Source organism: Neophocaena asiaeorientalis, unplaced genomic scaffold (genome assembly GCF_003031525.2).
Source record: "Neophocaena asiaeorientalis asiaeorientalis breed wild unplaced genomic scaffold, Neophocaena_asiaeorientalis_V1.1 scaffold278, whole genome shotgun sequence".
Classification (NCBI taxonomy): Eukaryota; Metazoa; Chordata; class Mammalia; order Artiodactyla; family Phocoenidae; genus Neophocaena; species Neophocaena asiaeorientalis.
Window position 1 is genome coordinate 1,514,576 of NW_020174431.1, and position 16,415 is coordinate 1,530,990.

The window sequence follows — 16,415 nt, forward strand, 5'->3', positions numbered from 1 at the left end:
CAATCAGCTCGAGGGCGACACCTTAGCCCAAGCGAGCACCTTTGCAGTGTCTTATCTTACTTCCAACTAGTAGACTAAACATCATGGATCTTTAAAATCTAGCTAGTCGTTTTAATGCATTTATAGCTGTTTTGTCCATTTTAAATTATCACCTGTTTGAACATGAGTCAGTTTAATACCCAAAGTTAATTCCATGAGGTGGTTTTTGAACTTAAATCCTCAGATGACCCTCCCTCCAATTCCCAGGGCTTCTCATTTAGCAAGTCCATAACGAAGCTCAAGAATCTGCAATTTTTCTCAACATCTTAAATGGCTCCCATGCAGGGTTCTGCTGGCCATGCTTCCAGAACACGTCCTCAAGGACAGAGGAGCGGAAAGAAATCACTTTCACTTTCTGACCCGCAGGACACACAGATTCAAACTTCTGAAAAACCCAAGAATATTCTTGTTGTTTGTTTATTTGTTTGTCTGTATAAAAAGCAAACTGAGACCTTAAGGCCTTGGAAGAAGGAAAAGACTCATATTGAAAATATTCATTATTTAATCAATGTACAAAATATATATATATGGGAAAATAACATTAATAATCATTACATGCTATTTTCCACCTCAGGAACAGGAAAGGAAGAGCATTCACTTTAGGGTTTCACAGTCACTTGGTTGAAAAAGCAAAGAATAAAGCCAGGTTTCCATTCTGACAAAAAAAAAAAAAAAAAGATGAGCCCCAGAAATTCAAAGGACTCCAAATCTTAGAAGGTTCACAGGGTGCAGTGCTGAGTGACACTAACAGACAAGGAAATGTGGGCTCATTGTTAATATGGACCCATTTGATTGGAACTCGGGGTCTCGCTTGACTTAATTTCCTTAATTTCCTCATCAAGGGAACTCTAGCCTTTAAGTGTAAAGCGTGACACTTAAGCTTAGCATTCATTGTCACCAGTCAGATCTGCATCAGAAACTTCGCCCCACTTCCTCGTAATCCTTCTCCAAGACTGCCAAGTCTTCCCTGGCTTCTACAAACTCGCCTTCCTCCATGCCTTCCCTAATATACCAGTGCAGAAACGCCTTCTTGGCGTACATGAGGTCGAACTTGTGTCCCAGGCGGGCCCAGGCCTCCACGACCGCCGTGCTGTTGCTCAGCATACAGACAGCCCGCTGGACCTCGGCCAGGTCCCCTCCCGGCACTGCCCGGGGGGGATGACCATTGATGCCCACCTTGAATCCAGTTGGACACCAATCTACAAACTGGACAGAGTTCCTTGTCTTCATGGCTGCAATTGCCGTGTTCACATCCTTGGGGACCACATCCCCTCTGTAGAGCAGGCAGCAGGCCACGTACTTCCCCAGGCGAGAGTCACACTTGACCAGCTGGTTGGAGGACTCGAAGCAAGCAGCTGTGATGTCTGACACAGAGGGCTCCTCGTGGTGGGCGTTGTCCGCAGAGATGATGGGGGCGAAGCTGGTCATGGGGAAGTGTATTCTAGGGTAAGGTACGAGGTTGGTCTGGAATTCAATCAGGTCCACGTTCAGGGCCCCCTCAAACCGGAGGGAAGTGGTGATGGAAGATACTGCCTGACTCAGCAATCTGTTGATGCTGGCATAAGACGGGTGTTCAACGTCAAGTTTGCGATGGCATATGTCATAGATGGCTTCGTTATCCACCAGGAAGGTACAGTCCGCATGCTCTATGGTGGGATGGGTGGTGAGGATGGTGTTGTAAGGCTCCACTATAGCCGTGGAGATCCGAGGGGCTGGGTAGACAGAGAACTCCAGTTTAGCCTTCGTGCTGTAGTCTATGGAGAGCTGCTCCATTAAGAGAGACGTAAATCCTGATCCAGTGCCTCCTCCAAAGCTTCGGAAAATCAAAAATCCCTGAAGACCACTGCACTGTTCTGCCTAGGGAAAGTAAAAGGGACGTAAGAATTCAGCCAAATAAACCCAGAAGCAGTGGTAACCGTGGGACACAACTAGTACCCCAAAACAAACAGAAACTTTCAGAAAGAACTGGTTTACCATCACTAACTCATCACAGACATATTTACTTTGAAACATACTTGAGAAGTTACTTCTGGAGTGGGGGAAGTGCTTAGAGGTTTACTGTAAGCAAAGCATAAATATTCAACTGTCTTTTGCTACCCCTGATGAATTTATCTGTATGTGATCTAAAGTAAGGTCTTTATCAATAACAAAGAAAATGACAAGCAAAATATTGAAGTAATATAATCCCCCCCCGCAGTAGATGAAGTACCTTTCATTTTCATACCCAATCTACTGTGCTAGTGTAAAAGATACTGTATTCCCTAACGATTATGCCAAACATCAAAATTTTTACTAGACAAAGGATTCTCCAGACACAGGTCCTTAGGGAAGAATTAACTGTCAGTAAAGAGTAACTGATCTCCAGGTAGGATGTGCTTCCTGTTAACTTTACAGATCTTAGTAACTATTGGAAAATGACAAGTTTTAGAGTTCTTTGGAAGTCTCTGATAAAAAGATATGCCATGAGTCAGCAGAAGCAGGAGTAGATGGGGGCTAGTCACTAAAAAGAAGGAAACCCTGCTGTTTGTGACAACGTGGATGGACCTTGTGGGCAGTTAAGCAAAGTGAAATAAGTCAGACAGAGAAAGAAAAGTACTGCATCATCTCACTTATATGTGGAATCGAAAAAAGCCAAACTCAGAAACAGAGTAGAAGAGTAGTTGTGAGGAGCTGGGGTCGGGGGGTGGGAGATGCTGCTCAAAGCGTATAAACTTCCAGTTATAAGATGATTAAGTTATTGGGATCTAATGTACAGCATGGTGACTGTAGTTAACGGCACTGTGTTGTAAACTTGAAAGCTGCTAAGAGAACAGATCTTAAATGTTGTCGTCTCCACACACACAAAAAGGTAATTATGTGAGGGATGGATGTATTAACTAGCCTGATTGTGGTGGTCATTTGGCAATATATTCCTGTGTCACGTCACCATGATGTACACCTTAACTTTACACAATGTTATAGGTCAATTATACCTCAATAAAACGGGGGGAGATAAAATAAAATATTTCCTCATAAATATAAAAAGAAAAACAAAATAGTCGATGGGGGCTGTACAGTAAGTGCAAAGGCTTCTTTCCCCTGCCTAGTAAGGAAGGTAGTCAGTGCCCACATCAGGACCAGCCCAGCTTTGAGCATGCGCAAGAGGCTTCCAGGGGAGAGGTTGGGTGGTGATGGAGGCGTAGGTAGAAAGTGCTGCTTGGGCGGGTCCCGCAGGATCACAGGCACACAGGCACTGCCTGTGGAAGGAGAGAGGAGCCACTTGCCAGCTTTCGGAGCCTCTCCAGCACCAGATCGAGGATCTCTGGCCCCACAGAGTAGCGACCACGGGCGTAGTTATTGGCAGCATCCTCCTTTCCGCTGACGAGCTGCTCCGGGTGGAAGAGTGAGCGGTACCTGCCTGCACGGATCTCATCTGCCAAGAGGAAAGGAGGTCAGTGCAGTCCACTCCATCCCACCCCTAACTCTTGCACAGCCCTGTACCCTGACTCGCTTTCTCTCTTCTAATGTCCTATAAAGAAATGGATTTAAACTGCCCAACTGGCCCTTCTTAATCGAGGAAAAGGTATAATTATCCCCATATAAATTGAAAGCACGTTTTTCCGTCATACACCCTTTATTAGTTTCTCAGGGCTACTGTAACAAAGTACAACAAACTTCGTGGCTTAAAACAAGGGAGATTTATTGCCTCATAGTTCAGGAGGCTGTAAGTTCAATGTCCAGATGTCGGCAGGGCTGGTTCCTTCTGGAGGCTCTGGTGGAGAAATGGCCGCATGCCTCTCTCCCAGCTTCTGGTGACTGCATACATTTCTTGGAGTTCTTGGCCGGCAGCTACATCACTTCATCTCTGCCCCCATCACAATGCCCCCTTTTCCTGTCCGTGTGTTCTCTCTTCTCATAAGGTGTACTGAGGGGACCACCCTGCTCTTAGAAAATGAGTGTTTTTCCTCTTAGGCAGGAGCTTCTAGGTATCTGATGCCAAGTCCATTGGGGTACATCTGCATAAATACATGTCATCAAGCCAATTTTATCATTATTATTTATAATTGTTATATGGGCCATATATCATCCATATATCCAACCAGATCATTGGACATAGGGCCTCTCTAATCTGGTATGACCTCATCTTAACTATGTACATCTGCAAAGACCCCAGTTCCAAATAAACTCATATTCTAGGGTGCTAGGTGGGTGCAGAGTTTTGGGGGGACAACATTCAACCCACCACACATGCGTGGTACTTTTGCATTTTAAGATAAAGAGCCAGCTGTGTGCTGGAAAAGCATACCAATCTAAATGATTAGTTATATGCTTAAAAAGAGGCTTTCACAAGAAAAACGGAGCTGGAGGAATCAGGTTCCTGGGCTTCAGACTATACTACAAAGCTACAGTAATCAAGATGGTATGGTACTGGCACAAAAACAGAAATGTAGATCAATGGAACAGGATAGAAAGCCCGGAGGTAAACCCACACACATATGGTCACCTTATTTTTGATAAAGGAGGCAAGAATATACAATGGAGAAAAGACAGCCTCTTCAATAAGTGGTGCTGGGAAAACTGGACTGCTACATGTAAAAGAATGAAATTAGAACACTCCCTAACACCATACACAAAAATAAACTCAAAATGGATTAAAGACCTAAATGTAAGGTCATACACTATAAAACTCTTAGAGGAAAACAGGAAGAACACTCTACAACATAAATCACAGCAAGATCCTTTCTGACCAACCTCCTAGAGAAATGGAAATAAAAACAACAATAAACAAATGGGACCTAATGGAACTTGAAAGCTTTTGCACAGCAAAGGAAAACATAAACAAGATGAAAAGACAACCCTCAGAGTGGGAGAAAATATTTGCAAATGAAGCAACTGACAAAGGATTAATCTCCAAAATTTACAAGCAGCTCATGCAGCTCAATATCAAAAAACAAACAACCCAAGCCAAAAATGGGCAGAAGACCTAAATAGACATTTCTCCAAAGAAGATATACAGATTGCCAACAAACACATGAAAGGATGCTCAACATCACTAATCATTAGAGAAATGCAAATCAAAACTACAATGAAGTATCACCTCACACCAGTCAGAATGGCCATCATCAAAAAATCTACAAACAATAAATGATGGAGAGGGTGTGGAGAAAAGGGAAGCCTCTTGCACTGTTGGTGGGAATGTAAATTGATAAAGCCACTGTGGAGAACGGTATGGAGGCTCCTTAAAAAACTAAAATAGAACTACCATACGACCCAGCAATCCCACTACTGGTCATATACCCTGAGGAACCATAATTCAAAAAGAGTCATGTACCACAATGTTCATTGCAGTTCTATTTACAATAGCCAGGACATGGAAACAACCTAAGTGTGCATTGACAGATGAATAGATAAAGAAGATATGGCACATATATACAATGGAATATTACTCAGCCATAAAAAGGAACAAAGCTGAGTTATTTGTAGTGAGGGGGATGGACCTAGAGTCTGTCATACAGAGTGACGTAAGTCAGTAAGAGAAAAACAAATACTGTACACTAACACATATACATGGAATCTAAAAAAACAAAACAAAAAACAGAAAAAAACCATGGTTCTGAAGAACCTAGGAGCAGGATAGGAATAAAGATGCAGATGTAGAGAATGGACTTGACATGGGGAGGGGGAGGGGTAAGCTGGGACAAAGTGAGAGAGTGGCATGGACATACATACACTACCAAATGTAAAATAGATAGCTAGTGAGAAGCAGACTCATAGTACAGGGAGATCAGCTCGGTGCTTTGTGACCACCTAGAGGGGTGGGATAGGGAGGGTGGGAGGGAGATGCAAGAGGGAGGAGATATGGGGATATATGTATAGCTGATTCACTTTTTTATAAAGCAGAAACTAACACACCGTTGTAAAGCAATTATACTCCAATAAAGATGTTAAAAAAAAAAAAAGAGAAGCATGCAAACTCAAATGCCCACACCACTTGGTGCAGTTAACACAAATGCCTGAAGCAGGGAAATAGCGTGAAGATGTCAGTATTCCATACAACCAAGCATAACCCTTGCTGGTTTCATTCCCTTTTAAAACAAGAAAACATCAAGACACAGCATGTCCAAGGGCCGGGTCACACTCACCTACCTTAGAATTATCCAAACAGTGTGATTCCTGAAGATCGACGCAGCGGCATTTGAGGGCTAGGGAGGTTCTGGGAATGTTGTCCTGGTTATAGCGGGTAGGATACGCATTGCATAGCAGTTCAGAGCATGTGCTCAAGAATCAATTTCCTGGGTGCATGGCTGGCCTTCCTCATTTAGCTATAGAGCAGTTACTTAGTGTCTCTAAGCCCCAGTTATATCCTCTCACAAATGAGGATGATAGCAAGACCTACCCCAGTGAGTTATCATGGGATTAAAGACCACAGAGCATGATGCATGGCCCATATAACAATTATAAATAATAATGATAATGGCTTCGTGTCATGCATTTATGCAGATGTACCTCAATGGCCTTGGCATCAGATACCTAGAAGCTCCTGCCTAAGAGGAAAAGCATTCATTTTCTAAGAGCAAGGTGGTCCCCTCAGTACACCTTGCTCTCCTGTGTATGACCATGTATATGACCACAATTTGGTACACCCCTAAATGTTTAAATTTAATAAAACTGAGTTGAAATTACTTTTAACTAACATATGCACACCAAAAAACAACCACCAAAGTTGGGATGTTTTAAAGATATATTTACAAACAAGTGGGCATATAATTCCAGGTAGACTACCAGCTTCTCACCTGAAGCTATAAGGCTGAGTTCAGTTTAAGCAGGGAATCTATGGAAGCCTGCTTCTTCAAGACAATGTCCAATTGAGTCCTTGAGGGTGGTTAGTTCCATAAATTCCTTCAGTAAAATCCACTTTCTGGGAGATCAGTGATATAGCACCACCATTCACAAGTATACAAATTTCTGCCATGTTTCCACCCTGCTCAGAGACCATGTACCTGGCCCAGCATCCTTAACCAGCATCCACAGGGACTTTGGTGGTTTTTAAACATGATTATTATTTGATGGTTCCTTGGCTTCCTTACCTCCATTCCAGGTTAAGCCTTCTAGGACTCCTCTATATCAATGTCCTCCTCATTTTCAAGCTGAAACAACACTCATGGGTGTCTGGATGTGTCTTTGCTCATGGTTTCCATCTCTCTCACCTGTGAACTATTAAAATCCCCCTGCCCAGTCTTCCAGACTCAGAGGAACTATCACTTGGTCCATAAGGTCTTTTCTGATCTTTTCCATAGAGGTAAAGCTCAGGCCTCACTTCCTTCAGATTCCTACGCACCACCTCCTCAGTAAAGCTTTCCTTGATGTTCCTTTTGAAAAACAGCCCCCTCAGCCCACACGCAATATTCCCTTCGCCTATGGCCCTGCTTTGTTTTTCCCCATGCTCCGATCGCCACCAGACATACTATTTGGCTTTTATAGGTCTGCACCCCACTAGAATGTAAGCTCCAGGAAGACTGATACTATATATCTCTCCAATGTCAAGATAGTGTCTGACCATATGAGGCATTTTTATTTGTTGAATAAAACAAGGAAAATCAGTGCCTCCTCTCTAAACCCTGGAGCTTATGGTGTTTTGTTTGGACCAGCTCAAGATCCTCAAAATTGCCCTCCCTCCAGGCTGAGTTCTAGAGCGTTGGGGAATTTCTTCTGGTCTTTGCCTGCCGACTGTCTCTCCTCCAGCTTGCTTAGCTTCTGATCCTGGGTCCTCCTATTTGCCTAGGTCTTTGGATTAGCACAAGTTAAAATATCTGCTACAATATTCATAATGCTGGGGTGTGGCCTCTCACATTGCTCCTTCAGCCACATTTACCAAGGTCCTCTGGGGACGTATTCTACCCTGCCCAGGATCATGGCACACCAGACTCCAGCTAAAGCTCACAGTTGCAAACTCCCATTTGTTTGAAACGAAAATTCAGACATTCTCTTAGGGCACTTATAACTCAAGTCAGAATATGACGTGATTGCCTCTCTCAGGTTCCATACTAGTCTTGCCTGTTCTTGAAGCCATCAGCAGCTCCTTATTTTTAATTCTTTCACAACATTTAGCAGAGTAATACTGAATCAATATAAATCTTGGCCTTGACATTTCTTAACTTCCACCTATTAATTTAAAAAACCTTTCTATCATTTCCCTCACGTTGACATCACTGTACTTTCTCCATCAGTTTGTTACTTGATTCAGCCTTCGTTCTGATGAGGAAATGAACTCCAATCCAGATTGTATTTTCCAAAGAAGACTGTAATGATATTTCCTATCTCACTTGTGCTTCTAGAACCTCACTATTTCTGTATCAAGAGGTGAGGTCTATATCCCTTCCCAGGATGGATCTTTGTAACCGCTTCAACCCATGGAGGACAGCTGAAGTGACACAATGTGACTTCTGAGGCCAGGTTATAAAAATGCCATGGACTTCTGCCTTGTTCTCGTGGGATGCTTGTTCTTGGAACCCAGCTACCATGCCACAAGGTTGCACGAGCAGCCCACAGAGACCCCACAGCCCTGGCTTAGCTCTCAGCCAACAGCCAGCACCAACTCGCCAGCCAAGCGAGTGAGCCACTTTCAAAGTGAATCTTCCAGCTCCCACTTGAGTCTACCTTCCTGACACCATATGGACCAGAGGAGCTGTCCTCTGAGCCCTGTCCAAACTGCAGATTCATGGAGAAAGTAATGGTTGTTGGTGTTTTAAACTGCTACGTTTGGAGGCGATTTATTACACAGCGGAAAATAATTGATACAGAGTACCAAACCCAAACCCACCCTCCTCTGTAGTTTTCTCTGAAGTCTGCAAGACCCTTTCTCTCCCCAGCATTTCGCCAGCTCCACTTCAAGTGTTTTTGCACGAGATACTACAACATCTGCTGTTAATAATCATAAGTAATCATTTTATAATCATTAATCATCATTTCCCCACAATTAGAAGAGTTATTTAGCTCCTTCCTTCTTCGGAATCACGTTCAACTAGTCTATTCTCTAAAAGCAGGTAATGCCAAATTTCAGATTCTTTGTCAGAAGCTTCTAGCAACTGGCTTTCAAGCCCAGGAAAAGATTTAGTGTTCTGTTACAGTAGATTGTGTGGAGAAACTAACAAGGTTTTCGTTCTTTTCGTCACACAGAAAAAGAAGGCTAAGTTAGTCTTCCCTTTGGGTTTGTTTGTCATGTTGATCACCCTAAGTGTCCACTGAGAGAGGCTCTAAATTTGGAAAAGGGCCATATGATCCTATTCAGATAGATTCATGTAATCTGATGATCCCACCCACTGATGCTTGTTTGGGTTGTGGACCCGGTTAAGCACACTAGAACGTAAAATGTACATTACCTACAACAGTTGGCTCCAGGTCCATGAAGAGTGCTCTGGGCACGTGCTTCCCAGCTCTGGTCTCACAAAAGAAGGAATCGAAAGATGCACCCATAGGCTCCGTTCTGGCACGTGCCTGCGGATCCTGCCTGCCGTCGAGAACAACGCCATCTGGCTGGATTCCGTGTTCCAGGCAGTAGAGCTCCCAACAGGCATCCCCAATCTGGACGCCAGCTTGGCCAATGTGGACAGACAGGCACTCCCTCTGAAATGAGCCGTAGTATTTAAGTTACAGCTGTGCATCTTCCTAACATGATAATACGAGCTACATCACTCAGCAGTTCCGCTCAGGGCTGAGAGAAAGCAGGCTAGCGTATGCCAGCAAGAGAACTTCGTGATAAAGCTAATGAAAACTGTTTCATGGAAACCAAAAACCAAGGTACAGGTAAGCTTCAGGAACAATTAAACCAAGGACTCCAGTTCACACAACATAAATTAAGCATCTATTGTGTAATGGGCTAAGGATGAGTTAAGACATATCATATATGAATAAAATCAAGCTTTCTCACCCAGAAAAAAATTAGTTATTGGAAAGGAATAAAACCAAAATCAATGTACAGCCTGATACATGTTAAAACTCACTGCAGTAAATCTCATATCTTGAGATTTTACATTTACTGTTCATATGTGCTCTAAATAAGGAAGGATGTTCTAAGCTTAAAAGTAGTGCAAAATTTACCAAGGAAACATGCTATAGATTTAATAACCCCAAAATGTAAAAACTCCATACTATAATAAACAAACAAAAATACTGATGTATATAAAAAAGGATTTATGTATAGCCCTTCATATATGAGCTATACATAAGGCAATTTTATATACATCAATTAAAAAATACTTGAGACATCTATTAGATAAATAGGAAAATGACATAAACAAATGAATTACAAAAGAAAGAAATGATCTAAAATGCAAAGATTTAGGCACAATGGCATTCACAGTATCATTATTTATAAGAGTAAAAACCAAGAACCAATCTACTTAACCATTTACCTATTGTTGGGCATTTAAAGGAAAGTACACCGATACAATGGCATGCTATGCAAACCTTCAACAGTTACCAAAAAATTGTATGACATGGGAAATACTTATGTTAAAATGTTACGTGAAAGCGTATGTTATATAATTGTATATAAAGTATGATGTCAAATACATTTAAAAATAAGCTTACTCAGCCATAAAAAAGAATGAAGTAATGCCATTTGCAGCAACATGGATGGGCCTAGAGATTATCATACTAAGTGAAGTAAGTCAGAGAAGCACAAATATCATATGATATCACTTATATGTGGAATCTAAAAAATGATACAAACGAACATCTTTACAAAACAGAAACAGACCCACAGACATAAAAAAACAAACTTATAGTTACCAAAGGGGAAGAGAGGAGAAATAAATATAAATACATATAACATAGATAAACAACGAGGTCCTACTGAATGACACAGGGAATTGTATTCAACATTCTGTAATAAACCATAATAGAGGGCTTCCCTGGTGGCGCAGTGGTTGAGAGTCCCCCTGCCGATTCAGGGGACGCGGGTTCGTGCCCCGGTCTGGGAAGGTCCCACATGCCGCGGAGCGGCTGGGCCCGTGAGCCATGGCCGCTGAGCCTGCGCGTCCGGAGCCTGTGCTCCGCAACGGGAGAGGCCACAACAGTGAGAGGCCCACGTACCGCAAAAAAAAAAAAAAAAAAACCATAATAGAAAAGAATATGAAAAAGAATATATATATGTATAACTGAATCACTTTGCTGTACACAAGAAACTAACTCAACTTTGTAAATCAACTATACATCAACAAAAATAAACAAATAAAATAAAATAAAAGTAAAAATAAGCACAGAAAAAAAGTCTTTAAAATGCATCAAAATATTAACTCTAGTTACATCTGGGTAGAATTTTTTTACCTGTTTAAACTTACCTATTTTCTTCACCCTCATTAGCCTCCCCTCTCCTCTTCCACTTTTTTTTCTTTTTTCTTTCTTTTTTTTTTTTTTTTTTGCGGTACGCGGGCCTCTCACTGTTGTGGCCTCTCCCGTTGCGGAGCACAGGCTCCGGACGCACAGGCTCAGCGGCCATGGCTCACGGACCCAGCCGCTCCCTGGCATGTGGGATCCTCCCGGACCGGGGCACGAACCCGCGTCCCCTGCATCAGCAGGCGGACTCTCAACCACTGCGCCACCAGGGAAGCCCTCCTCTCCCACTTTTAAATTACCATTCACTTTTATTTTTTTTTAAGGCAAACAACTTTTTTTTGTAATTTAAATATCTACTCATCTAAGAGAGGGGAGAAAAAGTTAAATCCTAAAAATCTAAAGGGACAGCAATTGCTGGCTTTAATATCGTTGTGTTTTGATTGCCAATGGTCATGGAACAAGTCTGTGCAGAGGGTCTTACAGGGTGAGAAGTCTGTTTACTGCATCATCAGGACCCTTCAGGCTGTCTGCCTGATATGCTGATAGGCAACCCTGCCCTCCTCTGTCTGTCCGTGGCTGCACTTTCCCAAGGTCTGAGATTCAACCACAAAAAGACCACCGATTGGAGGAGGGGAGGGAGGTCTCTGTGGCCAGTCACAGCCCTGCCATCTGACCCAGACTCTGCTCACGCTGCTTGTGCTCAGCCATAAAAACCCTGTACTTTGTCTCCTTGAGTCACGGGCATAACACAGAGCTCTGTGCTTTATGAGGAATTCAAGTTCATTACCTGAGTAGAACTTCCCTTTGATTTCTTTTGTATGCAACCATGTCTCTCATGACAAAGGAAGTGAACTCAATTTACAAAGCACTTCACTTAGTACCAACCAATTTTTCCAACCTCTATCTGGCACAGAAAAATCAAAACAACATATTCCATCATCAACAGCCTTCTAACACCTGAGTCTGTAAAGCACAGCTTCAATCCTCTCTCCTCCCAAAGGACTTAAGAGGATCTCAGTACATTAGCTACTGTAATCAGATCAAAACTTACCCCAATTCCTAGATTTAGGTACAAACTTAAAAGTGGTGGAGGGGTGGGGGTGGAGGGGGTGAAGGGGGGCGGCGAATTCCTTGTTTCTGCGTCATTAAAACCAATTGCATGTAGATTTCTCTCACAACATCCTTCCATGGCTGTTTTCTACCCAGTCCAACAGGTCATGCACACAGGGTACTTGCTCTTAATATTCACGGTAAAAATAATCGCCAACATGAAAAACGATTGCTGATCTTCATGGGGACTGTTCTCCCAAGTGATACAGACATAGGAGGGAAACTGAGCTTTTTGAACTTGGCAGGAATACTTGGCCCAAGAAGGACCAATCTTGCCCATCCTGGTTTGAGAAGCAGCTGAGTTTATCTCATAACTGTGTCCCAGGGACAGAAGGCTATCTCCACCTTATTCTTAGCCTTTTCCTCCTTTCCAAACTATCTGTTAAAATATTAGTCACACTATATAAAATAAAGACTGTAAAATGCCCACTGAATATCAGTAGTGATGTCACAGCACATTAATAAATGCTGCTTTAAAGCTTATTGGGAATTACTAGGACAGCACAGTTTTTTAATTACCTTTTTATTTTGAGATAAATATGAACTGTAGATTCATGTGTGGTTATAAGAAATAATGCAGAAAGAGCTCATGGATCCCTTACCTGTTTTTCTCCAGTGGAAATATCTTGCAAGATCACACCCAGAATATCAAAACTGATACACTCAAGACAGAGCATTTCCATTACTGCAAGGATCCCTGATGTAGGAAGGCATACTTTTTAAGAGCAAAACAATATAAAATAAACATCCTTAAAATGTTGGAGAGAGAGTCCAATGGGGTGAGAAGATCAAAGATGAAAAAGTAATTCGAATTCTTGCTTCCATTTAAGAATTAAAAATTCTAAGACTAAAAATTACTGTGACTGGAACATAAGAGATAATAACACTGTTGGTGGAAACATAAATTGGTGCAGCCACTGTGGAAAACAGTTTGAAGGTTTCTCAAAAAACTAAAAAGAGAACTGTCATATGAAACAGCAATTCCACTCCTGGGTATATTTTTGAGAAAAACAAAAACACTAATTCGAAAAGGTACATGAACCCCAGTGTTCATAACAGCAGCATTATTTACAATTGTCAAGACACGGAAGCCACCTGAGTGTCCATCAACAGATGAATGGATAAAGAAGTGGTATATGTATACACACACACACACACACACACACACACACACACACACACACACAATGGAATATTACTCAGCCATTAAAACAGAACAAATTTTTGCCATTTGCAGCAACATGGATGGACTTGAAAAATTGTAATAAGTCAGACAGAGACAAACATGTATGATATCACTTATATGTGGAATCTAAAAAATACAAGAAACTAGTGAATATAACAAAAAGAAGCAGACTCACAGATATAGAGAAAAACTAGTGGTTAGCAGAGGGGAGAGTGAAGGGGGGAGGGCAATTTAGGGGTAGGGGAGTAAATGGTACAAACTATTAGGTATCGAATAAGTGACAAGGATACATTGTACAACATGGGGAATAGAGCCAATATTTTATAGTAATTACAAATGGAGTATGACCTTTGAAAATTGTGAATCACTATATAGCACACCTGTAACATATAATATTGTATAGCGACTCTACGTCAATTTAAAAAAGAAATAAAAAACCAAGAGAGTGAAAGGAAAGTGGATCATAAGAGGTGGTCCCCAAACAGAATTATTGTAAGTAACTGTATTAATTATTGTCCTCAAAGAACTAGACTCAAGAGAGGACAACATAGAGGTCCCTGCGCTTCACCCAGCCTCACATTTATGAGCTCAGCAACGGTGACCTGGCTCTGAAGTTCCCAGAAACTCTGAAAGCATTACTAAAAATGAAGCCACTGGTTTCTACAGAAAAACCAGCACACTCAGTCTAAAGCAAATGTAAAAACTAAAGGAAGGAGAGGATCTTGCCTCAGTGCTTCCGTTAAAGGCAGTGAACCACTACAAATCAACAAAGCTTGTCCTAAAAGCAGCAGAATTATAGATGAATAGATGAGATTCAGAGCAGATTCAAATCTGATCCAAACACAGATATTTAAAGAAACAAATGCCTCTTTAAAAATTTCTTCTCTTGTGTCAGGAATCTATGAAGAATTGTTTGGTGGGGGAAAAGAGAGACACACATGATGAAAAAAATTTGCTGCAACTGTTGACAGCAACACTGTCAGCAACATAGAAGCCACTTACCATGCTGATCTGCAGGTGCCCCACTGCCCAGTGGTACTGACAGGAGGAGCCGCCCAGGTAAGCTTTATCAAAGGGCAGGAAGTGACTCTACCTGAGGGCTGAGACACTTAAAGCAGCACAGCCTCTTTTCAGTTTTTCACTTCTCTGGTGTCAGAGGAGCTGTGATGCGCCTACCTGAACACCCTGTGATAAAGTCTGTGCACAACTACCGATGAATTCTCTAAAGCTTATCCCAATCTGCTTGCGACGTATACCTAGGTTGAAAATAACAAATGTCTTTAAGAAAGAATCCTCCTCTTGTATTAAGAATGTATGAGGGGCTTCCCTGGTGGCGCAGTGGTTGAGAGTCCGCCTGCCGATTCAGGGGACACGGGTTCGTGCCCCGGTCCGAAATTAACAGGGGAAAAGCAAACAGATTTTTACATGTACAGAGGAGCCTCCATAGGAAAATAAAAACGCAAAGAAGGAGCAAAACCTTAGTGCTTATGTACGAGGTTGGACAATGAGAGGGAATTGTGGAAGAGTAAGTAAAATACACGGGGAGACCAAAAGAAGATAAGAGTTATTTAAACAATTTCTATTTGTAGAGAATTCTCTGTCCCTGACTCCCCCCATCCTCCTGATATGGGGAGGGCCGCTATCACAGGGGAGATTTATCTCCTGCTTTCATGAAGAAAGGGGGAGGTCAGAAGGCCCTTCTTGCACCTGGTGTTCTTCAAGTGCCTGCAGCTAAAAATAATCCTCCTTCCAAAGCGGCATGTTTAAGGTGGCATATATTGCTACCCTTCAATGTATATACAATTTTATTTCTTAGGATAAATTCCCAGAAAGGGAATCAGAGTGTGAAAGGGGAGGTGATTTTTAAAGCCTTTGACATAAAGAAAGCAGTATTTTAAACCAAAGAATGTGCTATTTAACAATTTTCTTTTTTATTTGAGAAGGTCCTTTACGTGCTGTAGTGCCTTCTTATAATTAGAGGATGAAGGCACTTGGACTCTTCTGCTCTGGAGACAGGAGGTCTCATAATCAGATTTACTGGTTTCCTAGAGAGAGCCCTGAGAACACATTTTTCCAATACCTTTGGTGACCGGGGATTTATCTCACATGAATAATTCAGCGTGTGCAAACCTCATTTTACTTTCAACCTCTCCCCACATGCTAAGAAAGATCTAAAATGCTTCCAATTTGCCTTGGCTTGTGGTGAAAGTCCTAATGAACTGTGAACTACTAATCGGGTCTTGGGGATTTAGGAATGGAGTCAGAACTAAATCCCAGGTTACACGTTTTCAACAGGGTGACCCCCTCGGCTACCCTCCCCTTCTAGCTTCTATGAAGTTAAGCGCCTGGAGGTAGGAGGAGAGGGGCGGGACTCCACGTTTCCTAGCAACCGCACGCCGTCCCCTGATTGGCTGGTCGCCGCGCGGCCGCCATTTTCAAACCCCGGAAGATGGCGATGGCGGCGGCGGCAGTGGCGGCGCCCTCCTGACAGGAACTCTTCTCCGGGCCGAAGCGGCCAGGCGCCGTGCGGCTCCCAGCGGGCCTCCCGGGCACCCGGCCACCGCGCCGCCCCCTTCACGCCATGGAGCCCGAGCTGGCGGCCAAGGAGCAGAGCACGGAAGATGGCGATGGCGGCGGCGGCAGTGGCGGCGCCCTCCTGACAGGAACTCTTCTCCGGGCCGAAGCGGCCAGGCGCCGTGCGGCTCCCAGCGGGCCTCCCGGGCACCCGGCCACCGCGCCGCCCCCTTCACGCCATGGAGCCCGA

The 16,415-nt window shown here is 42.9% G+C and overlaps 1 protein-coding gene across 1 annotated transcript; it reads right to left on the reverse strand.

The window, feature by feature from the left end:
* Positions 1 to 951: 951 nt before the first annotated feature.
* Positions 952 to 13,148, reverse strand: TUBAL3 (tubulin alpha like 3). The gene is made up of 4 exons (XM_024756882.1): positions 13,068 to 13,148; positions 9,399 to 9,642; positions 3,299 to 3,451; positions 952 to 1,892 (listed from the first exon to the last, which is right to left on the reverse strand). Exons 1-4 carry the CDS (start codon positions 13,146 to 13,148, stop codon positions 952 to 954), a joined length of 1,419 nt encoding a protein of 472 aa, XP_024612650.1.
* Between the last annotated feature and the right edge of the window lie 3,267 nt (positions 13,149 to 16,415).